Source organism: Anas acuta, chromosome 16, assembly GCF_963932015.1.
Source record: "Anas acuta chromosome 16, bAnaAcu1.1, whole genome shotgun sequence".
NCBI lineage: Eukaryota > Metazoa > Chordata > Aves > Anseriformes > Anatidae > Anas > Anas acuta.
The window spans coordinates 898,199-924,762 of NC_088994.1; the positions used below are offsets into that span (position 1 = coordinate 898,199).

At 48.6% G+C, this 26,564-nt stretch overlaps 2 protein-coding genes across 5 annotated transcripts in view; both read left to right on the top strand.

The window, feature by feature from the left end:
* The first annotated feature begins 456 nt into the window (after nucleotides 1-456).
* Nucleotides 457-9,406, top strand: DYNLRB1 (dynein light chain roadblock-type 1). Of its 2 annotated transcripts, none has more exons than XM_068700885.1 (4): nucleotides 457-588; nucleotides 3,756-3,831; nucleotides 5,280-5,447; nucleotides 8,888-9,406. In XM_068700885.1, exons 1-4 carry the CDS (start codon nucleotides 586-588, stop codon nucleotides 8,929-8,931), a joined length of 291 nt encoding a protein of 96 aa, XP_068556986.1. In that variant the 5' UTR covers nucleotides 457-585; the 3' UTR covers nucleotides 8,932-9,406. The 2 variants fall into 2 exon arrangements, with proteins under 2 accessions (XP_068556986.1, XP_068556987.1); XM_068700886.1 differs by lacking the exon at nucleotides 457-588 and adding an exon at nucleotides 851-872.
* A 4,096-nt stretch (nucleotides 9,407-13,502) lies between these two features.
* MAP1LC3A (microtubule associated protein 1 light chain 3 alpha) overlaps nucleotides 13,503-26,564 on the top strand; it is a 52,411-nt gene continuing 39,349 nt past the window's right edge. The window contains exons 1-2 of one of the 3 annotated variants that reach the window (XM_068700951.1): nucleotides 13,503-13,662; nucleotides 22,954-23,009. In XM_068700951.1, the coding sequence (XP_068557052.1) occupies nucleotides 13,623-13,662; nucleotides 22,954-23,009 (96 nt within the window). In that variant the 5' untranslated portion in view covers nucleotides 13,503-13,622. The remainder of the gene's footprint in view (nucleotides 13,663-22,953; nucleotides 23,010-26,564) is intronic. The other 2 variants (XM_068700953.1, XM_068700952.1) reach the window with 2 other exon arrangements.

A 26,564-nucleotide genomic window follows, 5' to 3' on the forward strand; every position in this document is an offset into this window, starting at 1 on the left:
CTCTGGATATGATCGCTTAAAAACATACCAACAAATTGCATCAACCCAAACTTCGGTAGTGCTATGGGGGAGGTTAAGTTAGTACAGCTGTGACGTTATTTTCACTATTTCATGATTTATTTGTTTGTTGATTTTTGGAGTGGAGAAAAGCCACCGTTCAGCGTTGCTAGAACCACACAACTTGGTCGTGGCGTTCGGCCACTTCCCAGCTCCGTGACCCTCTGAGGGTCGCTGGCGCTGGCTCCAGGTCGGGGCAGGGGGCAGGGGTCGCGCTGAGGGGCCCTGCGGCGGGAGGAGCTTTGCGACGCCTGCCGCCCGGCCTGCTGAAGGGCCGGCCTTCTGCTGCGCCAACCCCCGCCGCGTTTTTGTTTTGTTTTTTTGCTGTTGGTTTTTCCTCAGAGTGCCGGGGGTGGCGGCGCCTCCCCGAGGCCACTTCCCGGTGGTGCCGTCACCGCCGCACCGGCCTAGGGGGCGCGCACGCGCGTGGCCCGGCCCTGCCGCCGCTGAAGTGCCGCGGATTGGGCGAGCGGGGCGCGCATGCGCGCAAGGCCGTGACTGGCGACGGGGCGGTGGCGGCGGCTCGCGATGGTGGGTGAGGCCGCGGGGGGGGCGCGCTTAGGCCGGGCCGCGGCTGGGGAGCCCGGGGAGCATCCTGGGGCTTCCGCTGGGCCGGGCCGGGCCGGTGGGGCTCGGGGCTCAGGGCCCGGGGCCGTGCGGTCCCGAGGCTGGGGCGGCTGGGGAGGGTGAATCGGCCTGCGTGAAGGCCGCCGGCTTCTTCGGTCTCGTGGTCCACAGAACCCGGAGCTTGTTTGTTTTGCTGTAACCGCACAAAAGGCTGCTTCCTGGTGAAACGTGTGGCCAGGTAGCTGATGGTAATAAAACCCCACACCATGCGTGGGAAACTTTTAAAGGAACAAATACTGGCCTCGATGGTAGATAGAAAACTGGCGTGTGCTGTTAAGACGCCTTTGTTAGGTGAGCGTGGGAGTTCAGGCCTCCTGGACAGAGCCGGGGGAATGAAGGCTGCCACTGGACAGACAGCTGAGCGTTTGTATGAGCTGGTTGCTGGCAGGTTTTATTCTCCTTCTCCCCAGTGCATCTCTGCTTTCCCATGTACAGTCTCTTGTAGTTTTTCGGTCCTTTATTAAGACGAAGTTTTTGTTTAGTTAACAAGTTCAACAATTTTTTTTTTTTTCTGGGTAGTGCCTCTGTAGCTGTGGTGAGTGGAGCTGGGTGAGCCCCGAGGCTCTTGTGTGTCACCAGGGCTCCCATGTGTTGGGCAGTAAGAGCACTTGGTCAGCATCGAGCTGCTAGAGCAGTTCACCCCTCAGTGAGTTAGGTTATCTGCTGGTTGTTAGAAGAATTTCAACATGGCGTAGTAGGTTTATGTGGCAAGGTTTTGGTAGCAGGGGGCCATAGGGGTGGCTTCTGTGAGAAGGATCTAGAAGCTGTTTGGTAAGGGTCCCACTGCTGACCAGAGCTGAGCCAATAAGAGATGTTGTTTTGTGCCTCTGTGAGAGCATATTTAAGACAGGGAAAAAAAACGCTGCGCCACACAGCAGCTGGGAGAGTGAGGGGTGAGAAACAGCCTTGCAGGTGCCAAAATCAGGGAAGGAGGAGGGGGAGAGGTGCCAGAGCAGAAGTTCTCTGCTGTGAGGACCATGGTGAAGCAGGATGTCCCCCTGCAGCCCATGGAGTACCACGGTGGATCAGGGTTCCACACTGCAGCTCGTGGAGGAGACCACGGTGGAGCAGGTGGACCTGCACCAATAGAGGCTGCGGCCTGTGGAAGATTCCTGCTGGAGTAGATTCTGGGCTGGACCTGTAGCCTGTGGAGAGGAGCCCCCGCAGGAGCAGGTGATCTGGCAGGAGCTGCTGCCCGTGGGGGAGCCAGGTTGGAGCAGTTTTCTCCTGAGGGATGGACCCCGTGGTACGGACCCATATCTGGAGCAGTTCTGGAAGAGCTGCTGCCTGTGGGAAGCCCATGCCGGATCAGTTCATCAAGGACTGCATCCCATGGGAGGGACCCCACAGCACAGGGGAAGAGAATGACTGAGAAGGAGTGGTGGAGAAGAAGCACTATGGACTGACCATAACCCCCGTTCTTATGCGCTGCTTGGGGTGGTGGTGGGGGGAAGAGGTGGAAGAGGGTGGTTGAGCCGAAGGTGCTTTTGGTTTCTTTCCTTTGTTTCTCGCTTCTCTAGCTTGCTAGTAATAAGCAATAAATCTTACTATCTCCATGTGCTGGGTCTGTTTTGCCCGTCACGATAATTACTGTGCAATCTCCTTGTCCTTATCTCAACCCTTGAGCCCTTTTCATTGTATTTTCTCCCTGTTCCTCTTTGAGGAGGGGGAGTGAGAGAGCAGGTGCGGTGGAGCTTGGTCGCCTGCCCAAGTAAAACCACCACACGTGGGTACAGTTCTGTCGGGATGCTTGTTTCCATCCAGATAGGCATGTTAAGGCCTGATGAAGTATTTGATTAATTAGGACTTGGAATCCAGCTAAATCAGGAAATTATTTCAAACTGAGCAGTGTGCCACCATATATCGCTCAGCATTTGTGCACATTGTATTTTTTTTTTCCTTTTTCATTGTCTTCTATGTGGAAACAGTCTGGCATTCAAAAATTACCAAGGGCTTTGTCAAAGTGATTAAACTCAAATGTTTCTTTCAAGTATGTGACAAAAAACCTTTGTGAAGACACATTCCAGTGGTACCACGCTTGTAGCAGGGGGTTATCTTAACTATGTATGCTAGTAGACCCTGCAGAAAGGTTGCCAAGAGCTCCGAAGCAGAAGCTGTCTTGTGATTGAATAAGTAGTTGGTTTGACAGAGGGTGGAGGTGGAGAGAGGGTTCCTTGCAGTGCCTAACAAATGTGGCATCTTGGCCAAGTGTCCCGTGTAGATCTCACCTTTACCCTGAGCTTAGATTACCCTTTTCTTCTGATCTGAATTGCTTCTTTCAGGATCTGAAAGATGCTGCATGCCTCTGTTTCCTTTAGTGAGAATCAGATATAACAAATGCCTTTTGAAGGGGATTTACCCAGCTGTGAAATGCTATGGCTGTCAGATCTTAGGGTTGTGCTGGAGAGCCCACAGACAGGTTTGGATTGATGGCTTGTAGCAATGTAAGATGTGCAGAAGGGGCTGAAAGCTCTCCTGAAGTTGATGGTGATTTTTACAGAGAAGGCAGTGGAACTAATGCCTTGCCTTTTTTTTTTTTTTATTAAGTTGGTTTTCCAAAGTAGTAAATCGGTGATAGCTATACCAGCACGAATCATAATTGCAAATGCATAGCATTGTTCTTTTTCCTTTCACTTTTCTGATTTTCAATTGCTCTTAGCATTCATATAACAAGTGCGAAGGTAGTCTTTTACTTAGGATATGTATTTTTGTGGTTTGTTCATACGTTCCATGTGTGTTTTCATACATGGTTTTTGCTTGGCACCTAAACTGTCACAGACTGACTGAGCCGACTTCCAGCTACGAGGTTGAGGAGGGAGAGAAAGATTAGAAGGGAGTTCAAGTTTATATAAACACTATCATAATCACAAATGAGTGAAGACAGATGGAAAGCAACTGATAAGGTCATGCAGAAAAGGTAGTACCAAAGCACACTTTGCTTTATAGAGAGGTGTAGGTAGTGCCTGTTTGAATTATATTTGGGCAGTTTTACTTTCAGACTCGTTATTACAAAGCATTAGTTTAAGCCAAACGGAAGCTGTGATCTTTTGATTTGTGCTTTGTTTTTGCAGGCTGAGGTGGAAGAAACACTGAAGCGAATTCAGAGCCAAAAAGGAGTGCAAGGAATCATCGTTGTTAATTCTGAAGGTATTGTGTCAGTCTGCTTCCTGAGGTTTTAACTTAGTCTGAGCATGTAGTTTAAGGACCACTGGTTGTACTACTTGCAGTTAAAGTCTCACCTTTGCACTTTACTGTAGTCAAAGTAGATAGATAATTGGCTACAAGAGAAAATGAATTTCCTTTTCTGGTTTTCTGCAAGCTCACTTTATTATTTCAGGAAATAAATGAAGCTGAAATCACAAAAGCTTGTACATGCCATGCCAGTGTTTGGGACTGGTCTGTCAGAGCCTCACCTTTTTGAGACGCTTTTATGGGTAGCACTGCAAGTTCTCATGACATCTGAAATGTTGCTGCTGTCCATGTCCAGAATGCCTTGGCAGACATGAGGACCACAGCTGCTGTCTCCTGCTGATGGCCTCATGGGACTCATAAGCTAGTTGCCTCTTTTTGGAGCCTCTGAAGGGGTCGAATGCAGCAGACTTGTTCAGAGCACTCCAAATACACTGTGGGCAGCCCAGCTTGTTAAAATCATGCGATTATCAATTTAAAATGAATATTTCTTAGAAGTAATCCTTAGAAAAAATGATGAGTAGCAGCTATATGTGAATATACCGAAGATTGGACCGGTGCATACTTAGCCCTTGGTTATACAGTTTGTGTTTCTGCTTGCTGCTTTTTCATGATGGTTAATAATGGTTTGTGCTCTTCAGGCTGAAGTATGCTTACTTGAACATACACCTGCTGTGGTTTTTCTGCCATGATAGTATTTGGTAGTAGGCTATTGCATCAACCTTTTGATATTTGAGCTGGATTTTTGGCTGTCTTTTTATGAGGAAATGCATCTGATGGGTGGCAGTAGCATAAAGGAGGGAAGGCTCTGGCCAAACAGTGTGCATTGTGTCTGCATTCTTGGCTGGTGCACAGCAGTTGAACCTTGCAGGACTGCATGAGCTGTTACAGTTGTGCCTAAAAGCTTCAGCTTTGTATCTGTGGGATGCAGCTACTCATGTTCTCTAGAAGCAATGCCTATCCCAGCCTAGCTTATGTGACTGTAGTTTAGCTGTGATATTCAGGAATCTGTCTGAAAAGGTGAGCTGTCCCCCATCAGGAAACAAACTTGAAATGTTGATATTTCCACTCTCCCCCTAAAATACTTGGTTTTGTTTTTATTTATTTCTAATTTTACACCTCAAGTGAATAACTGAAAAAGCAAAAGTAAATCACTGATACAACTAGAGGTAAACAGTACTTTTTATCTGCAGCCGTGGTTACAGAATGTAGCGTCTGCACATCTTATTTCTGTTCACGTTCTTTTAAGCCTTAAAAAGAACACTCCTAATCCCGTTGCCTTGTTACAGCTGTAACACATGCATAGGGTCAATGGCCACAACAATTGGACATGGTGATACCCAAAGGAGAGATAATTCTGGAGTTTTGTTACTGACCATTGCTGTCCCCATGGTGGCTTCTTGCAGGTATTCCTATAAAAAGTACTATGGACAACTCCACAACGATTCAATATGCAGGCCTAATGCACAGTTTCATCATGAAGGCAAGGAGCACTGTGCGAGACATTGATCCCCAAAATGACCTCACATTCCTGCGGATTCGCTCCAAGAAAAATGAAATTATGGTTGCACCAGGTAAGAGTGAGTGGGGTGAACTCGGGCATCAGAGAATCCAGCAGAATGCTTTTCTTGTGGGATTTGCCATAGTTCGGTGTTGCATGTTTTGTGGTGTAGAGACTGAGCCTGAGAAATGAGTTCTGCATGCTGCTGTTCTTTATAATATATACTCTACTCTATTCCAAAGGGTTTGTTTACTTTCTTCAGTTGAAGACTTTTATCATTGACCCTAAGTTTGCTTTTTAATATTTTAACGTGGGAAATAAGTTTTCATTTCATTTTCATAACAGTAGAAAGGATTAAATAGCATTTCGGAGCATGCAAAAGAGCTTGGAGCTTCTCATGCTTTGTGTTTTTCAATATGAAACCATGAGAACCAGAAAGGAATATTTTTTTAAATTTGAGAGCAATTTCAGTTCAGCAGTGACTGAGCAATAAAACAAACCAGTCTAATAGATATTCTGATCAAGAATTCTGATTTAGATTTGTTCAGTTGGAAGGTATCTACAAAGATCTTTGAATCCAACTGCCTGACTTCTTCAGGGCTATCCAAAAGCTAAAGCATGTTATCGAGGGCATTATCCAAATGCCTCTTGAACACTGACAGGCACTGGGCATCAACAACCTTGCTAGAAAGCCTCTTCCAACCTTTGACCACCCTCACAGTCCAGAATATTTTCCCGATGCCAGGTCGGACCCTCCCCTGGCACAGCTCTGTGCCCTTCCAGCACATCCTGCCATCGGTCCCCAGGGGGCAGAGATCGGCGCCTCCTTGGGAAGCTGCAGAGAGCACCTCTTGGCCTACTTTCTTCCAGACTGGACCGCCAAGGTGCACTCAGCCTCTCCTCACAGGACAGGCCTTCCAGCCCTTTTTCCAGCTTTGTTGCCCTCCTCTGGACACTTTTAAGGACCTTAACATCTTCTTCACACTGTGGGGCCCAGAACTGCACACAGTATTCCAGGCAAGGCCCCACCAACAGAAAACAGTCAATCACCTCATTTGTCCGGCTGGCTGTGCTGTGTTTAATGCACCCCAAAATGCATTTTTTTCCCCCTTGGCTGCCAGGCCTCCTGCTAAGCTGCTGTCCCCAGCACCCCCAGGCCCCATCCTGCTGAGCTGCTCTCCAGCCATGCATCTCCCAGGCTGTGCCTGTGTCCGGCACTGCTCCGTCCCAGGGGCAGCACCTGGCCTTTCCCTTTGTTGACTGCCCAGTGCTCCCATCTATCCAGATCCCTGTGCAAGGCGTCTGCAGGGAGTCAGCAGCACCTCCCAGTTCAGTGCCATCACCAAACTTGCTGAGAATGTGTCCCACTCCTGCCTGTTTATCACTGATAAAGATGCTGAACAGGCGTAGCCCTAGAAATGAGCCCTGGGGACCACCAGTTACACTGACAGGCTGTTGCTTCCTGGGTCTTCTCTCATGCCCTTGTAGATGTGTGTGACATTGGCTACCTTCCAGTCAGCAGGGATCTCCTCTGGTTCCCACAGCCTTTGGTAAATTGTTGGAAGGGGTCCAGCTATAATGTCGACTAATTCCTTCAGCACTGTGGGGTGAATCCTGTCAAGCCCCATGGACTTGAGTACTGAAATTGTAAGGGACCAGTTGTATCAGCTGGTGAGTCTAAGGTGTATCATTATGATCAAAGACAGAGGCAAAAAAGGCATTAGATGCCTCCACCTTTTCCATCATTCTTATTAGTTTAGGTGATCATCATCATCAAGTATTAGTACAATGTTTTCCTTAGATTCCTCTTGCTGTTGATGTTCTTAAAAAAGCCTATTTTGTTGTCTCACACCATGCTGTCCAGCATCAACTCAGGTAGAGCTTTGGCTTTTCTCCTTTTTCTCCCTGTAGTTTTGAACTGCAGCTTTGTCATCTCACTGTGAAGCCTAACTATGCTACCAGTGGTCATGTATTTTCTTTTTCTGCCCAACTTCCAAGAGGAGTTCCCTGTTGAGCCAAGTCTTCTGCCCCCCTTACTTGACTTGTGACACAATGGGATTGCCTGCTCCTGGGCTTTTAAAAGGTGGTTCTTAAAAAGCGACCAGCTCTCATGGACACCTAACCCCACTGAAGCACATTCCTGGGGAATGTGCTACTAACAGGCGTTACTAACTAGTGCCTGGAGGAACTTCAAGTCTGCTCTCTTAAAGTCCAGGCTGGCAACTCTGCCGACCTTTTACTTCATTACAGCAAAAATTTTGGATTCACCTAATTCATGAACACTATGGCAAAGACAGCCCACATACTGTCACAGTTCCCATAAGGCCTTCCCTGTTGTCCTTTCCCACTTGGCTCACACAGTACTTGGGGCAGGAAGTTATCTTTAACATGCTTTAGGAATGTCCCAGACTTGCTTCTCAGTTTGTATGGGAAGTTGAAGTCTCCCATAAGGACAAGGTCAACTGATCGCAAGATTTCCCCCTATTGCCTATAGGGCTCATCCATGCCTGGATAGACAGTCAGTAGTAGAACCCCCTGATGACATCTGCTTTGCCATTCATCCCCTTAATTCTCAACCAGAGGTTCTGTGCCGTGTTATCCCCAGCAGCAAGGGTTGGGTCTCATCCCTGCTGCATATACGGTGCAACACCCCTGCCCTGCCTGTCACTCCCAAACAGCCGAGCACACCCATCCCGGCATGCTGGCTGTGGGACACATCCCGCCGCTTTGGCTTAAAAGAGGGAAGGTAGCATGGGACAGGTGTACTCCTGAGTCATGGAGTATAGCTGCCTTTTCTTCAGGAGGTGCCCTCAGTATTTAATTAAATTATGAAATCAGTAAATCAGTGCTCTCAGTATTTCATCAAATTATGAAACGGGAAGCAATGAAATGAGTGTGGTTCATTAATGTGGCAAGAATGCAGCTTTGTTCCTTTCATACTGCATCTGCTCTGTCGTGGGATTGTGCTGATGGGAGGGCAAAGAAGAGGACTGCAGCTCCGTCAGGCTGCTCCGTGGGGAGAAGGCAGCACTTGAGAATGAGAGGCTGTGGGGTTTATGCTGGTGCAGCTTCCAATATGCAGCTTTCCATATGGAAGAAGATCAGAGGAAAAACCATTGCTCCAGAACAAATACATCTATAACTGCTTCAGCCTAGCAGTCTGCCTGTGAGATACGGAAAATCATTAGCTTGCAACACCTATTTCAGCTAAATTATTTTATTTGCTAGTTACGGTTATTCCTTAGGCACACGTTAAGTTACCTTCAAATGGCTTGTGAACATGAAGTTTCTGAAGTTGAGACTTCTCCTTTCTAAAAGTTGAAATAAGTGCTCTGACATGTCAAACATGTTCTGCTCATTGACGATAAATGTCAGAACTCAGTAGTTTCAACTGCATATTGGTGGGATATGGAAAAATGCTGAAAGTTACTTTTGCTAAATGCAGGAATGTTTTTCTTTGGCTGTGAACAAATACCAGCAATGAAAGAATATTCTTTTTCTTTTCCGTTCCAGATAAGGACTACTTCCTGATTGTCATCCAGAATCCTACTGAATGATTACACTAACTTGATATGGTTTTTCCCCCCTTTGCCCAACTATTTTTTAATTTAATGGTAAAGAGTAGAACATTAGTGTTAACTTGGCTGTGCCACTTCTGTAATATCTGAAAAAAAAACAAAAGCAAATGTTTCTGTTGTTTACAAATAGAAAAAAAGTGGTTTCTTCTGTTATCACAAGTCATTTTGAGAAGGAGTTGGTGAATTAGGATCAGGTGACTTAAACAGTAAAAAATGCAACAGATTCTTTTGAATAGTTAAGAAGATAATATAAAAAAATCTAATAAGGTTCTAAAAATTATTCTTTGTACATTTCCATGTTCCTGTTACAACTATTTGAGTTAAACTTTTACACTTATTACTTTTGAATTACTGTAAATATGAAACCTGCCTATCCTCTTGTTCTCTCTGTTGGTTTTGCAAGTTACTTTGGAAAAGTAACTGGTCGTATTAAATTAAAAAGTGTCATCAGTGATTGTTTTTGTCTTGTTTCCCTTTTCTTGTAAGGATTGTAATTGTCGTGATTGACTGAGATTTTTCTTCAAGAAGTAGAACTTTCATAGGACTATTTTTACCAATCTGTTGCTTTCTCTGAGTGATTTATTTTAAGTCCATGTGCTATGTATTTATAATTGCCTCATATGTTGGAGCATTTTCCCGTCAATTCTTTTTTTGTCTCAGAACAGAGATGTGCGGTGACTGAGTGAGGCCATTAATGCTGCCCGTGGGTGCTCTTGGGTTATCACATTTCAGTAGCTGATTCAATCTGATATCTCGCTTTGGTATTTTTTTTTGTTAATGGCTGTTAAAAACAAAAATGCTCATCTGGTTCCTCCAAAATAATAAAGGGGTTATTTTTCGTAGCCTTGAAAAAGTCTTGAATTTGCATGCAGAGCTCAAGGATTTGTGCAAAACGTGTACATTGAAGATGTATGCCACGTGTGACAGACACAACTCTGCCTTGTACTGAAATTGTCTTAACGATGTGCAGAACATCATAGCCCAGATTAAAAAATCATGCATATTGCATTGTGCTGCTTTTTTTTTTTTCCCTGTGTCCCCGAGTAGCTCAATACTGGGAACTGCTTCAGCAGGGAGCAGTGCCCAGGCAGCCCCCTCATTCCCAAGGCTCCTTCGTCCCATGGGAGCAGGAGGGGCTTTCTGCTCTTCTGCCTGCTTGGGCAGCAGCCTCCTCACACACATGGCCGCAACTAGAAGTGATGAAATGGGAGGTTTTGTCAGCATGAAAAGTAATTTCCCCTAAGGTGCACCTGAGCAAAGAGGGACAGCCTATGTGTGTGAAACATGCTGTATAATTACGGAGAAAACCTAAACTGAGTAACTGCAGTTTTATTAGGGAATGCTGTTTCTTGTGCTGGTGAGGGATCACTCCTGATTGATGTATCTGTATTAGCAAAAGTGTGTATCCTGGGTTTACCCCTGCATTCTGAAAATTGTGAGCAGTACTTGGGAATGTGTGATAACTGTCCAATTCTACACAAAGAAACAAACTTGGAATTTATGGCTGAGCTCAGCAGATTGGGGAATATTCCAGGTGATTGGTTGCGGTGTGATTTTGGAGACTAGTAAAAATGTTGGTGTTGACCTGTATGTTTTTCTGGATTTCAGAGCACAAAGTATGGTGTGTGTATGTGGTGACTCAAACAGCTAAGGTAACCTGAGTGTTCTGCATTTTTCAGTGTGTTTTCAGACTTGGCCATTAATTTTAAACTGCTCCTATTTTTTTTTCAGTTAATGTTTATGATCATGATGTCTAGAAATGCTTTTTGGAAGAGAAACACATTTTTAACTTCTAATTATGTAAATTGGTCAGTCTTGCAGCACCCAGTTGTGGGCACTTGTCAGTATTTTGGGCACTTGTCAGTATTTTGGGCATCTCAGCTGTCATCATGATGATTCAGTGTCGACTGTTGCACTCTGTTTATGAACCATTTCTCCCATCAGCAGATGTCTGACCACACTAAATTGGTGTAGCCCTGCAATCGCATTTTATGCCAAGAAGTGACTAATGTAAATAACTATCTCCTAGTCTTAGAAATCTGACAAATAACTCACATAGCACATATTTACTGGCACTTCTATTACTGAATCATGGTTTGAGCCATATCATCTAATCAGTGAATAGAGTCTGAAATCACACTCTGTATTTGGAGTAGTTCCTGATATACAACAGCTTGTTTAAAGCATGTTATCTGCTATGATTTAATTGAATGTTGTCTCTCAAAAAAATGATCTCCAGCAAGCTGAAACCTTTGGATAATAATTGAATAGTGAAGCAGTGCAGAATAAAAATGTGGCTTCGGTTGTCTCCTTTATCTTCTGTTGATCATAGCCAGATAAATGTTTCCCTGGAGGTAGTGACCTGCTGATGTGCTTTGACTTCCCCTAGAAGGTGGCAATGTTGCTCTTTTCAAAATGGGAGAATTTCTGCAGTGTCCTGCATTCTTTTGGACATTTCCTTAAGGGTAGCTATCCTCCTAATGGTTCCATATCACATCTGAGTTAAGGATAGAGTGTTGAGTTTTTGTCCTTCCCCTCCCCCCTTTTAACAATCTGTAATAAATAACCTTATTACAAAACAAAGATGCACACTTTCTGCATTGCATTGAGATCATAAACTTCTAGTGAAATCACAGAGTTCCTGCCATATGCTGATTTTTTTTCCTCTCCAAGGACTGGTAGCAATCTGACTAAAATATACTCAGGGACTTGAGTAAAAGGGTCTTGAAGCTTGTTTTGGACTCTCTGGAGGTGTGTCATATCCAACTGGTGAGGGCAGGGCCTTGCTAATGCTGTGCTTGTGCCACCTGTCATTACAAGTTCATTCATTTTATTTCATTATTTTAAAGGAAAGGTTGTGGATCAAGTTGAAGAGTAACTACCCCCATTTAGGTAGTCATTACGGAGAAAAAGTGTCTTACTTGGATCAGGAACATCAAAGACAAAACGGTCTGGCTGGAAGCAGTTCCTCTACAAGCAAATTAGAGGTGGACTTCACTTTTCCTAAGTTACCTTAATGAGATCAAAGAAGGAGATTGGGTGACATTTTGCTTGTCCTGTGTTTGCTGAGTTTGGGCCTAGTCATTCATATGGTAAAAGTACTGACAAGAGCAAATTGAGGACAAACAGAGGGATAAGCTGTTCTAGTCTTTTTTTCCTAGCTAGAAGTGGTGATTCAGAGGAGGGCTTGAATAACTTTTGTGCTCTGTGCTTTTGAGCTGCTTTGTGTTAATGGTTGGAGACTGGCCTAGTTTGCTGTCTTTGAGAAGTGAATTTTCATGGGTCCCTATCTGAAGGCAGAGGAAGCACCTGCTGTGAAGACAGAAGAAGAAAAAAAATAAAACTAATGCATTAACAAGTCAATGAAAAGTTTGGGAAGCTTGAGGTATGGCTCTGGGCTGTGAGCAGCAGCACTTACTGCCTCCATTCCTCTACTAGAGCCTCAACATTTTAGGACCACAAAAGCTAGACTTGCAGAAATTAATCTTCTGTGGATCTTCAGACAAGTTGTGTGCAAGATTTTTCAGGAAAGCTGAGGCTGGAGGGAATAAAAACCCTCCTTCAACCATGTCCCACTTATGTAAGTACAATAACATGCTGAGAAGCTCCAGAGCTTCCGTGCATGTGTCTTCTCCCATTCAAGGTGTATAAATAATGTTTTGTGGAATTACGGCCCTAGTCCTATAAGCTGGTCTGCATGGATAAAATCAGAGATCGAATTGCTAAAATAGAAAGTGTTCCTTGTGCCTTCAAAAAGGGGTTAGCACTTTATAACAACAGTAATAAATCCTTCACCTGAGCGTGCAGTCTGTAAAGTTAATCAGCTTGCCCTAAGTCAACATCACTACTTCTGCTTATATATTTTCTGGTTAGACTTGGGTGTATTTTGGAAATGAACGTCTTTGCCTGTGTCTTTCTTACAGCGGTGAACTGAAGACTTTACATTTGTTCATCAATACCAATTTTGTGTGAGCAGGAAGTACCCATTGCTTTAGCCCTGAAAATAATTTGTTTCCTTTTTCAGGTAAACCCTACAAGGAGAAAGTACTTTGTTAGGTTTTAGTTAAATATTTTTTGTGTAAATAGGTGACAATCATCAGCATTAAAAATAAAATTTAAAAATAAAAAACATGCTTCTGTGTCCTTTTTATAACTGATGGTGTCTCTCCTTCACCGTTCTGTGCCTGCCCGTGCTTCCCACCGCAGACGATGAGGCGCTGCGAGTCGCAGCGCGCCTTGAGGAGGCCGGCGCAGCGCCGTTCCCCCGCGGCGCGCTGCCGCCCCGCTCGCTGCCGGCGTTGATTTGCTCGCGGCAGCTCCGCGCGGAGGCTGCGGTGGCTGCAGCCGCCCCGCGCCCTGCAGCCGCCCCGCGCCCTGCAGCCGCCCCGCGCCCTGCAGCCGCCCCGCGCCCTGCAGCCGCCCCGCGCCCTGCAGCCGCCCCGCGCCCTGCAGCCGCCCCGCGCCCTGCAGCCGCCCCGCGCCCTGCAGCCGCCCCGCGCCCTGCAGCCGCCCCGCGCCCTGCAGCCGCCCCGCGCCCTGCAGCCGCCCCGCCCTCCGGTAGCAGAGGCCCCGCCCCTCAGGCGTGCCGCGGTGACGTCACCGCCCCGCTCCGCCGCAGCGCCCGCCGCACGGAGCCGCCGCCGGCAGCCGCGCTCCGGCCCAGCCCCGCCATGCCCTCGGACCGGCCCTTCAAGCAGCGCCGCGCCTTCGGTGAGCCCCGCCCGGGCCCTGAGCCGTGGGGACGGCTCCGCGGGGGGCGGCCGGGCGGCGCCTGGCCGCGGTGCCCGGTCACGCGTGGTGGGAGCGGGGCAGGGGTTGGGGCTGAGCTCGGGGGACCCACGGCCACCGGGCCTCCCGGCTGGCCCCGGGGGGCGAGCAGGGCGGGGAGGGCCTGGCCTGGGGCTCGGGGACGAAGGGAAGGGAAGGGAAGGGAAGGGAAGGGAAGGGAAGGGAAGGGAAGGGAAGGGAAGGGAAGGGAAGGGAAGGGAAGGGAAGGGAGACCTGCGCCGCACCGTGCCCCGCAGCCCCCCGGGGAGCTGCTTTTCGCCCCGGCCGCCCGGCGCGGGGGCGGCTCCCCGGAGCTCTGAGCCCTGCGGGTTCCTCCCTCACCTCCCGGGCGCGGCGTTGTGCAGGGGCAGGCGGCGCCTGCCGTGGAAGGCGCCGGGCCTGGTTGCCGAACCGATGGTGAAACCGGGTGGAACGCCAGCTGCTGCTTCTCCTGACCTCTGCCAGCTGACGCTGGGGAACACGCGTGTTTCTGGCGGTCACGTCCCGAGCAGGGAGGGATCATCTGGGCGTTACTGCCAGGTGATGCCCAAACGAGGGCTACTGGTGCCAAACAGGAACTTGGGTGTCAGGTGCTGGCCAGGTGCTGGTTAGGGCATGTTTCCTACACGAGGCTTTAAAACCGGAGCTTTTTCCTCCCAAAGTGCTGAGCCAGCCACTCACTGCTTTTCTCTTGCAAACTGTAACTATTTGGCAACTTATTGTCACAACCCTTCCAGCCTTGAGCAGTTACCCAGCCTCCTCAGGCTGCAGCGACCCATCCAAGTAAACATGCACTAACAAAAATCAGGTCTGCTGCCTAGGGGATGCTTGCTTTGCTCACTGCTGTCTTATACTCTACTCTCCTAAGCTCTTTGTTAAAAGCAATAAAGTCCTAAATCAAACCCTTATTAAGTACCTATTGCCAAACTGGTGAGAATCAGCTTATCACAGTCAGGAGGAGTCTGGCTTGTGCCTTTCCACATTGCTCAGACTTCACGCAAACCTGAAGGAAAACAAAATCCAAGTCTCAGAGCAGTTAAAAGAAAGCAGGATTAAAATAGCCTGACAGGGAAAGAGGGGGATGAGGGAGTTTGGTGCTGGCAACTGCCTGTGCTGCCTGTTTCTGTGTATTTTCCTCTGCCCTTTTGCTCCCTCAGCTGACTGTTTTGCAGAGCTTGGCCAGGAGGAGGAGGCCTGGCAGCCCACGCAGTTGCTTTGGGTCAGGGCTGGAATTGCTCGGTTGGAGAAAGTAAATACAGCTTGTTTTCATCGTCAAATCATTACACAACAGGAGCAGGAAGTGATTGTTTACAATGCAGTTGGAGAGGGCTGATGGAAAATATTTCCAGGGACACTGTACCCTCAGAATGGCTTAATCTTTAAGGCTTCAAAACTTTAGAGAAGTGGAACAGTTCCAAAAAAACAGAAAATGGAGAGTCAGGAATATGGTTGTTTACAAAAGCTGCCCAGGCTCTGGCTTGCTTGCTTTCACAGCAAGTGGCTTGCTTAGGTCTTGGACTGCCACCTCTTAGTGAGGATCCTGCTTTTCTCCGTGCCCATTTTCCCCTTGTAGTTTTGATAGCGAGATTTATTTTTCCATTGAGTTTCTTCTGTTTGTTCATCTGCTTTATCTTGTGTCTATTCTGAATAAATTTTCCGGATTCTTGCCCATTGTGGTTGAGGACTTGAAAAAGGAACTGTATGAGAAACACCAAAGGTTGGAGATGAGGCATGCTGAGGGCACAGAGTCTGGCTTTCCCTGTGATCCAAAGTACAGTGAGAGAGTGAGGTGCCTTGAGCTTCTTCAGCCCTTGGCATATCTGCAGCAGGGAATCTTTGGTCTGGATGCATGGGGGTAAAATCTGGTGATGACCCTCAGCTCCCCCACGCTAATCCTTTCTGGGGATGCTGAGGCTGCCATGTTCTGCTTAGTCAGGCCCATTGCAGGAGTCCAAAACAGTTTCCAGAGCAAAGCTGTGGTCTGTGGCAAAGGAACAGGGTGTGTCCTGGCTGCAGCTGCATGTGCACTGCCCGATGACACCGTCACACATCCTGTGAGGAGCATGAGTCCTCCAGCGGGTTAGGTGGCAATGATGCCTCCCACTGCTCTCAGAGGGATTGTTTTGCAGTGTCAGTCCTGCTGTTGAGAGACTGCCAGCAAGCTTCAGGCTTTGTTTTCGCTGCGGTGTGTAACTGGTGTGAGTATGGACATGAACCTTCCACCTCACCAGCTGGTCAGCCGAGCTCAGGTCTCGTAGTGAGCCAGCCTTGTGCCCTGGTGTCCTGCTGAAATTGAGGCACTTTGTGAGGAGACATGTACGTGTGTGTCCTGGAGCCCCTGGCTGGGTGACAGACTGAGGTTTGACCTCAGCCTCTACACACTGAATATTCCCATTCTGGATTCAGTTCCCTGGGAGACTTGCCTTCAGGTCTGAGAATGCACATCTCTTTACAGAAAAGGCAGCAATAGGTGAGAGCAGCATGTAGAACTGAATTCCCTCTCCTCTTGGCTCCAGGGAAAAATAAAGCATTGCCTTCTCTGGGGACTCACCTAGTATAAGCTGGCCAAGCTTGTATCAGTTGAAAGACCACCAGTGGACAAACTGTCTCTGCCACGTGCCATCCTGTGCTTGTCATACCTGTTTTGCGTAATGGTCACTTGGAAAACATCCTGGTCTTGTTCTGAGGTTGATTGCAGGGTCAGCTTGTCCTCACGCGCTGTGCTTTGAGTGCTCACGCTCTTGCAGCTGTGCTTTAACAGACGGGGCTCCTTGAAGTGAGGTTTGCTGTTTCACCTTGATGCCTGGTGGCATCTACCTGCTTGTATTAATCGCTGAGGATGTTCTGTGACGTGATTTGATGTGGGGTTGATTAACAGCATTGACAAAAATATTTGTACAAGAGGAGTTATGTTGAAAACAAATGCCAGTGAGATGTACAGACTGCAAATATTTATTTTAAATAGTGTGTGTGTGTATATATATATATATATATATATATATATATATATATATATATATATACAATGAAAGCTCCCAACTGGCAGACGGGAATAATAAGGCCTGTGTGTCTCTCGGTCCTTACTTGATACTTTTTTCACTACAAAAAATGAAGATAACCCCTGCTGTGGCCACAGCCTGGTCATCGCCCTTGGCCTCACCCTGCCTTCTGCTGCCAGTCGTGGGGGGACCGCTGCCACCAGAGCCCTGCAGGAGGTCTCCCAGGACATCACCCTGCTTGTGCCACCACCTGTGGCCGACCGCTGTGTGTACACACCACTAACTGGTTGGGCCCTGCAAATCTCTGCGTGTCCAAGCATGCTTGTGTGCAAACAGCAATGACCCAACCTCTGTACATGTGCAGATGTGTTCTGCCTTGTGGTTGTCAGGAGCGCCAGTCCTTTGAGCAACTTGAAGCATCCTGAGTGGTTCTGAGAAATGTGAGTACATTCCTGCTATCCTGGAGGCTCGGGAGTGCGGAGAACAAACAAAAGGCAGAGGGAAGCCCTTGCAGAGGACAGCCTTCTGGCTGTTCATAAGAAAGGAACTTGTTCTTTTTCCAGGGTTAGTGAAACTGTGACTAAACATTGAGCAAAAAAAGACAGTTCTTTATCTGGAGCACTGATGTAAACACAGTGTGTACAATCCAGACATGGCACAGAAGGTATGACTTGTTTGCTCCCCATGCTCAGGGGAGGAGCTTTCAACATCTGCTTTCTCCTTCTCTGTTTCTTGTCCTTTTTACACGGTCCCTGTCCTTGGAAGCAGAGCTATTGGCTCCTCAGTGCCATTTTGTAGCAAGGGTGCACTAAAGCTTGTTGAGAAACAACAGCCTTTACTTGGTTGACTTCATCTGAGGGGAAGAGAAAACATCTGGTCTGATGTAACAAGACAGTGATTTCTTCTCCTGACTGAATACACTACATCCATCCTCTCTGTGGCATCCAGGCTAATGCTTCCAGCTGCCCTTGGTCTGTAAGTGAAGAGGGGAGGTCGAGGATCCAAACCCCTGCAGTGCCGTTCAGTGTAGCAGGGCCCCATCTCTTGGCCTGCATGCAGCTTCTCAAGGGTGGGCTCAACAAGGAAGTACAGGAGCATCTTCCACTGGTCCCCTGTGCCAGGCCCGCTGCAAAGCTGTCTGTGTGTGTGGAGCAGAGCTGTATCTTCCTCATAACGCCCCCCATCACGTCACAATGATGTGACTTCAGACTTCTCCATCTCTCTTCATTTCGCTGTGTGTGCTGGAGCATACAGCGCCTGCACTGCTGCGTTGGGGATGTCCCTGGGCAGGTGCAGAGAGGAGAAGCCCTGAATTGCCCCATCTGAACGATGGAGGCCTGGTGTTCCCCTTGTGTGTTCCATGGCAGGGGGACACAGAGCTGTGCGACCAGGAATCAAGTCTCTTGGCGTGAGTTTAGACTTAGCAGCAGCTGCTGCATGGCTCTGCTTGGTGACGAGCTGAGCCCTTACCACAGATGTGACAGATACAAAATCCTCCCTGGAGGCAGGCTCGAAATCGTGCTCACATTGTGAAACCACTAAGAAAATGGAGCGTGATTCCTGTTTAATCTATTTGTAAGCTCTACCTCTAATACCTTTCTGTGACAGCAGACCATAACCCTCTACCTGTACCACGTCGCAGAGATGCATTTTGTGTTGGACAGCAAGTTCAAAACAGTGGGTTTTGTCCTGAGTCCTCCCACCCATCCAGAGGCCCCCAGCTTTGCAGACAAAAGAAGAAGTCTAGGAACAGTGATCACAATCTTTGCCAAGTTGCAGTAATGCTGCTGTCCCATGTGGCTTGGGACAATGGCCCTTTCTCAGCAGCAAGGACTGCCTTCCTGGGGCAGGGCTGGCCTCACCAGCTTCATCCTCCTGTCCTGGATGTGGGAGTCTCCTCTTGCACCTCCTGCAGTGCCACGGGCCTGAGACTGAGCTTTCCAGCACCAGACAGGGACAGGCAGGTTAGCTGTGGTGTGAGCAGATAAACAGGGATGTATTTCCTGGTAGACAGAGGTGTCAGGCCTTAGGGCAGCATGTTACATAAATATTTATTGACATTCATCTGGAATGACCTGCATAACTTGCCCATGTCTTTGGCAGGTGCCAGCTCATCCCAGATGCATCCTTATTTCAGACTATCCAATTCCTCCTTCCTTGCAGAAGATCTCTTGGCGGGAGGACCATGTTCCAGCAACACTCTGCCCCGGGACTGAGCACAGCAGCTTCTTGGGGAAACGTGTTGGTTTTCTGCAGCTGCTTTGGATGTGAGGCAGACTCAGTCTCATGCTGGCTGGCAGAGCACGTAGCAGGTGGCAGAGACAGCTCCAGGGCTTCCTGAGTGCTCTTGCTCAGCTCGGGTGCTGTTGACCTTGCAGCATGTTGATAGCATGTGCAGGTGGTGTTTTCGAATGCAAGTTGCAGCGTTGCTGTTGGTCACAGGCAGTAGAGCTGGTCACTGAGTCCATCTGCTGCCCCAGGGCAGTACCAGTGCCTGACTAGCATTTGTCTGCTGTCCCCTGAAAAATGCTTCCCCTTGTGCAACTGCTGTTGGAGAATTTGCCGTGTTTGCCTTATGTTCCACCATCTGTATCTTTTGTCCAATTAAGCTCTTGTGCACCCAGGGCTGTCCTTTCGTCCTGTGTCTGCATGGTGTTCAGCACAGCCAAGCCCTGTGTCCCATAGCCAGAGTTCCTGGGCGCTTCTGACAAACAGGTTCATGCTCTGAAAGTTGTAAAATTTTTCACTGTTGTCCTTAACTGGCATAATGATATCATCCTATATTGCCATGGGAGATATTGTATGTCCACATTTTTGGGAGAACAGCTCGGGAAGGACCTCAGTCAAGAAAACAGCAGAGATTCCTGTGCTTGGGACAATTTGCAAGCTTTGCTGTTCGTGCTTAACCGCTGAAACAGCAGTTGGAGGAGAGAGAGGCAATTTTCTTGGCATATGCACTGCTACAAAAATACTCCCGTCTTTCAATAGGCCCTAGCAGTGAAGTGTTTTTTTTTTTTTTTTTTTTTTTTCAGGAACAGCCAATAAAAAAACATGGTTTTTATCTTACTGCCAGGATGCAAAAGCTCAAAATGGCAGTAGAAGCCTGGCTCCCCTCGTGGCTGATGAATGGTGCCCACACCTGGGAGTAGAGGCAGTGCTTCTCCCTCTGGTGTGTGTTTGCAGTTTATTCACCTTTGCTCAGCCCTTTTGAAATAATGGCCTTATTTCCATTGTCGTCATCCCCCCCAGCTGGAGTCCCTGAGCTGCCAAAGTACAGGGAGGTGTTTGGCTTGTCCTTGTGGTGGGGAGAGACCAGAGGAAAAATGAGGGTATGGGCTGGGTCCTGTAAACAGCTCTCGTTCACCGATCAGCCAAGACTTGACTGTAGCCAGGTGCTGCAGCAACGGGGAAAGTCTTAACCTCAACTAGCAAAACTATAATTCAGGAGAAGAACAAGGCTTGTAAGATCGGATCTGCAGCATGTGAAGCATGACTGCAGACACTGCTGGCAGAAGGGGAGGAAGCTGCCTTCCGGCAGTGCCCTGCATGGCCTGGGGCTGGGCTGTCCCCTATCAACTGTGATATCAACGGCCGCTGCACGCTCCTGATCCCTGTTCCATCCCTTCTTACTGTTTCCTCTTTATTCCTGTGATTTACTTAATTAGACCACATGTGAGCTAAATTAAAGATAGTAGTATATAGCTATTCTTTGCTGCAGGGTGTTGAGGATGCTTTCTTGAGGCAGAGGATTCACATCCACCTCTGTTGTGCACATAGAAATGACCCTGTTGTGCAGGGCTTGGTGCTGGATGGCTTCTCCCGATTTCCAGCCCTACTTGGGCAGGAGATAGTCATGGAAGTAATTGGTGCACTAAGACTAAGAGGGGACTGCATGTGCTCCTTAGGGGATCTTTGCATGTCCTGGAGACTTCTGCTTGCATCTTCAGGCACCTGGACAGCTTAGGTCGGGTTGCCGTGAACTGCTTTCCTGAAGGTAGACTCTGAAATGGACAGCCCCTGGAGCCAAAGCAGCAGCACATTCTGCCGTTGCATTGTGATAATGCCAAGCTGCTGGGTCCCACAGGGTCCTATGGGATGAAAGAGGCTGAAAAAGCTCCAACCCCTGTGAGCAGAAGGACCAGATTCTGGGTGTGTGGCAGGTCTCAGAGGGTGTGAATAGGCAGCTGTTGCTCTGACTAGTGAGAACTTCATAACTGATGGCTCATGCCCTGAATTCCTGCTGGCTTTGAGGAGGCTCATCCACATGGCAACATCTCTATAGAGATGGCAGAGAGATGCAGGACAGCGTGGATACTGAAGCTGGAAAAATACAAAGCACTCTGCAGGTTATGTTAGTCCCCAGCAGATCTGAGTCAACAGCAGTCAGGTTGTCTAAGTATGTGTGCCAATATGCTGTCTGCTCCTGCTTTGGGCATGTAGGCTTTGGGATGTGCTGTGGAGTGCATCGAGCAGTAGGAGCAGGGCTCTGCAGGGAGGCAGGCATATGCTGCAGGTTGGCTGCTCCCTCTTGGTGCCCTACACTCCCAATGGGTTGCCATCGTACCAGCATCACCTGTGCTGATTTCTGTGTAACTCCTCAGTGACTGAGACCTTGGGAAAGTTGGCTCCTTCATGGGATAACTCTGTATGCCCCAGATCATTGGATAGGGTGAAATGGAAGCATGAAGAAACACATATCCAGTCATGAGAGCCGAAACAAGTATGCTCAAATTTTTCATTCAGTCCAAATAATCTTGCTGTCTTGCTAGCCCATGAAGCCCTATAGAAGGAAGGTCTGGCTGTTCCTAGTAGAGGGATGTTTTCCTCTCAGGGGAGGCAAAAATAATGCTCAAAACTTCTGTGATATGGTGATTTTGTAGCCTTGTTGCCTCTAAAGAGTTCCAGGCTGTTCCCAAAGTAGTATCTGCAAGCAACAAGATTTTATTGAGTAGTTAGAGGAGAAATGCTCAAAACTTATGGGTAGAAAATACATGTATAATACAGTCACCTGCACTTGCCCTTACCTCAGGTAAGAGGCACTTGGAGGCAGGTCAGGAGGCACTTGGGCTGCCTGAGGCAGGCAGCCAGGCTTGGGGCAGGTGCTGTGGGCGGCAGGGTAATCTAGGACAGGTCCTATGATATCAAGATCTTCTACGAGATGTCTGCATGTCTGGGCAGCCTGTAGTTATCGGCCATAACCCATGGCTCACACACTGTTATCCGTGACACTGATTCCCCAGTGCACTTCAGACAAAGTCTCTGCAGGCTGCGCGGTGCCTCCCAGGTCTGCAGTGTCCCAGGAGGAGGCCGAGGGCCGCCGTGTCCCTGTGCAGGACACACAGCCTGCTGGCACCCTGCTCGGCTTCCCCACCCTCCAGTTTTGAATTGGGGCAGAAAGTAGAGATTCCTCTGGCAGATCAGCGTGGGGGGTGGAATTGAAATTCTCCTGTCAGCTCAAAAAGCATGCACGCTTTCATGTGCTGCCTGCTGTATGTATCAGTGAGTGTGAACTCTGGAGGAAGATGTGTTAGAATGTCTGGGAGTAACTGCAGGAAAAAAACCCTACAGCGTATGGGTCCTTCTCCTTGCTTAACTTTGTTCCCCTGTTTCCACTGCAGGTCTAGAAATACTATCTCTCAGGCCAAGAGTGGTTGTAGCTGCAGATCTGTGATGGTGAAGGAGTCCTAGTTGACAAGGTGTATCTCTTTAGGACTGAGGCACTCTGCCAAGTAGTGCTTGCAAGTACACAGCAGGCAGAAGGAAATGGCTAAAACCTAGTCCCAGATGGAGAATCATCTGGGGAAGCAGCCAGGAGACATGAGGAGCCTGAGCTTCCAGAGCTCAGACCCTAAAGCTGCTGCTGCTACCTGGCACTGATGGTTACGAACTCTGCTCACATGGATTTAGGAATGCAGATTTATAATCCTTACAGTCTTATTTCAGTCACTTTGTTTCCACATGTTTTGGCCAGTTTTACCAGGCAGGGTGGCACTTCCCATCTTTGGGGGGCGATTTGGGTGGTGAGAAGCCATAAGGGTCTGCTCACTGAAGCTGAGATTGTGCTGACAATCTCACTGCTGCAAGATATGAAGCAGTGGCCCAGAGAACAGAATTTGTATTACTTTTGCCATATCCCTCCTGTCAGTTTGTAGCTTGTAGGTTGGCTGCTTCGTTTTGACTTGAATTATCACAGCCAGATGTTCCTAACTTCCTTGTTTTACTTTTTTCCTTCCAGTGGATCGTTGTAAAGAAGTACAGCAGATCCGAGAGCAGCATCCAAACAAAATCCCAGTAAGTGCTGATTCTTGCTCTTCTCGTAATTAACTGTTAAAGTAACTTCACTTGTGTTGCTGGGGCTTCCTATGCATTGGAATAAGCAAAAGGGTTTGAGCCTGCAGCTCTATGAGATTGGGAGAAGATGGCCCAGATGGAGAGGGCTCACGTCACATCCTTCCTGCTGGCAGGACTCGCAGCAAGCTGTGTTGCAGCTGCTGCCCTCTTCCTGCATCTCCGGTTTCTACTCTAGGCCTTTGGGTGAGTCCCCTTTTGCTTTTACAGAGGGCCTGGAGGATTTGCAGCGTGTGTGGCTTGACTTTGTGCCCAGGGAAAGACAAATCTCTCCATGAGAGTGCTTCCTGAGGGGGTGAGGAAGGGGTGCAGGTGTGGGGGACTGCATGGGAAGAGCACTGTTGGTGTGTTTGTCTCTGCCCAATAGAGACAGAGGAGTAGATAACCTGAACTCTACCTGAAGGAAGGAGTTTTCTGTTTGTGTTTGAAGGAAAATCACATTGTAGAATGATGCCTGTCTGTGCTTAAGATTTTCTAACACATCTCATAAGGAGATAGGCAGGAGCTGAGGGCTGTCCTGTGTTTTCCTATCCACCTTATGCCAGGGGCTAGCTTTCTGTCTCCGCATTTCCTGAAGCTGGCTACATTTCCATGGCAAGAAATGCTGACTGCAGGAACACACAGCTCCTACTGAGGAGGCTGTGAGTGTGTGTCAAGGGGTGCTGCTTCCACTTAGTTCTGCTGGGAAGGAACCTCCAGCTGAGGCTGGCAGGCAGCTGTGGGGTAACTCCGCCTCAGCTTCATGCCTCCTTGCTGGGAGCTCTAGCTAGAGCCTGCAGCAGATGCTTTAGAAACCCATCCTCTGCCCCATTAGAGGATGGGCTGAGCTTATGCCTGCCCATTGCCCTCACCAGCTATTGGCTCCAGCACTCTCCTTCTGGAGCCCATTGAAGTTGGGCCTTTGAAGAGCAGCTGCAAGCTTCAAACCAGCTTTTTTGAGTTGAAGGGTCTAAAATCAAAGAGGAACAATCCTGTTCAACCCAGCTTGCACTGGGGGTAGCAACAGGAGCAAGCCCAGAGCACTTTAATTCTCAGCTAAATGAGATCTGGTGACTCATGGACAGCGGTGCTGCAGAGGGAAAGCCAAGGCTGTGTTTGTGCTGTGAAAAGAAATATCTGCCAGGTTATAGGGTTAAACAAACAAACACATCTGCACACTCACAGAGGAGCACAGGGATGCAGTGTCAGTTAGGGGACCCAAAATAATACCCGGTCTCAGGACAGCGGTGGATGGAAACTTCAGTTATGTACTCAGAGGAAGGGACAGCCTTCCCTGGGCTCCTGCCAGGGCTGTGCCAGGGACCCTCAGCTCCAGTGTCCAAGGCCAACAGACATTGATATGAGTAAATGCTGGAGTGCCTTTGGGACTGAGGGGACACTGTACCTATTCCCACTGAGGGACTTCCACCCCACTCTGCTGGACAGGGGGAGGCTGTTGATGATGGTAGCATTCACAGGAGCGTTGATCTGTGTGGCTGGCTGTGTATGGAGATCTGTATGTGTTATATACGTGCATTACTGTGTGTGCACATGGCTCCTGGGAATACATCCTTAGCCTTGCTACACGGAGCCACAGCAGCCTTGCCTCTGTCAGGCTGTAACATCTGTTCCCATTCCCTAACAAAATCCCTTCCATCTCTTCAGTCTGGGCCCCACAACAAGAGTTGAGTTTGTGAATGCTGCTCAGGCCCCTGCTGCAGTGGGACCGTGTCTCCCCAGGCTCTACCCTAAGCCTTCCCACCTGTGCCGAGCTCGCTTTATGTCTGAGGAGGGGTCCTACCACGAGAGGGGGTTGTCCCATGTTGAGGAACCCCTGGGCTGGGGCAGCAGCTTGGGAGAGGTGGTTCTGTATACAAGCCCAGTGGTTTCAGGGATATAATATTAGCATTTGATCATGCATTTATGTCCAGAGCTACGCAAGAACTTGTTATCCATTGGCCACGTGTTCCTTAGCTGTTACCCAAATAGCAGCTCATGCTCTGGCAATAGAAACTCTTGGAGCTGTTCTACATGATGGACCCTGTGTTTGCTCAAGGCACAATGCAGCTGTTGCTTTACCAGCTGGGACATCCTCCTCAGCCCGTTCTTGGATTAATTCAAAGGCTTTTCTTGGTGGGATGGAACTGTCTGGTAATTAAAGATAGCTACCTGTCTTTGTTACACATGAGTGAGAAATGAGGCACAACCCAGGTGTACAGGGCAGGGCCCTCTACAGCTGAAGGTGTATGTGCAAGCAGTTGCTGCGTTGCTGTCCCTTTGTGCACCCTCCTGTTAAAATTCTGAGCTCCAGGTGTAGCCTCCGTGTCTCCCAGTGGCCCAAGCTTTATCCCTGTATGTGGCTGTTGTGAGAGTCCAGCCCCTTGAGACTGTTCCAAAGTACTGGACTGTTCCAAACCTGTAGCCAAAATATTCATTTGTGAAAGTGAAACTCAAATTGAACAGGATAGGATAGCTTTGTTTGTGCTTGCCTCTCATCCTGCAGGGAGTAAGGGAAGTTAGGAGGTATGTAAATACATAAAATCATTCTTTTAGCAGGACCCTATATGGCAAAAGGGAGCAATATGTGTTTTTTCATGGTCTTTTGCTCTGGAAAAAGAGGAGACATATGGCCAGTGTGAGTACATGGGTGGATTGAGGGACCCTTCATATGTTGGTTGTCCTGTTCCTTTGGCTTCTGGGTTTACCTTTTGTGACCTTTGGGGATGGGCTCTTCGAGAGGTGTTTAGGTGCCTTGTGCCACTCCCTTGTCTGGGCACTGCTTGGGGTGCAGGCTCTGTGCTAGGGCACACTCCTGTGCTAGGGGACACTTCCTCCTGTTACGCCTGAGGAGGAAGCTCTGCAAGTGGTGAGCAGGCTGTGGAAGGAGCTGAGCCACCTCTCTGCTGTCTCCTGGGGGAACAAAGCTTGGCTTGAGTGCAATGTTCTGCAGTCCCCTGCCTTCTGCTGGCTGCTGTGACTGGCAAGGTGCCTCTCTTCAGCACTGTTACCAGCTGGGCTTCAATCTGTTCCAGGCCAACACCCTTGGAGATTCCTCTCTCCAGGGGAGAAATGAGTCTCAGTAGCCAGTGGTAAATAAAGGCTGCAGTGGTGTCACCCTGCAAGACAAAGCTGAGAGTGGTGTCTGGGAATACCACCTTGTTCTCACTCCAGACTTTTCCCTTGCTGCTTCTGCTTGTGTTTAGCTTCACCTCCGCAATCCTTCCACCACAGCAGGGGCTGAGAGGCAGTGAAGGGCCACAGGCAAATCCCAGTTGGGATCCTTGCCCTTGGCCCCACTGTTCCCCACAGCTCTGCACGGGGCATATGGCATTGCATGCGCTGTGTATGTGGGGCTGCTCCTGATGAAGGTGCAGCCACACAAATGGTGTGTTGTCCTGTGATTCCTTCCTGTCTGGTAGGTGTTCAGGACTCTTCTGGCTGTCTGGGAACAGCTCTCCTTCCCAGCAAGACAAGCGCTGGTGAGGGGACCCTTCTCCAGGGCAGCCTCTGCTGCAGAGG

Excerpts from the sequence above, each read along its gene's own strand:
- DYNLRB1 (XM_068700885.1), top strand. Across the intron at positions 3,832-5,279 it reads CATCGTTGTTAATTCTGAAG|GTATTCCTATAAAAAGTACT; the intron begins GTATTGTGTCAG and ends GGCTTCTTGCAG. Across the intron at positions 5,448-8,887 it reads TGAAATTATGGTTGCACCAG|ATAAGGACTACTTCCTGATT; the intron begins GTAAGAGTGAGT and ends TTTCCGTTCCAG.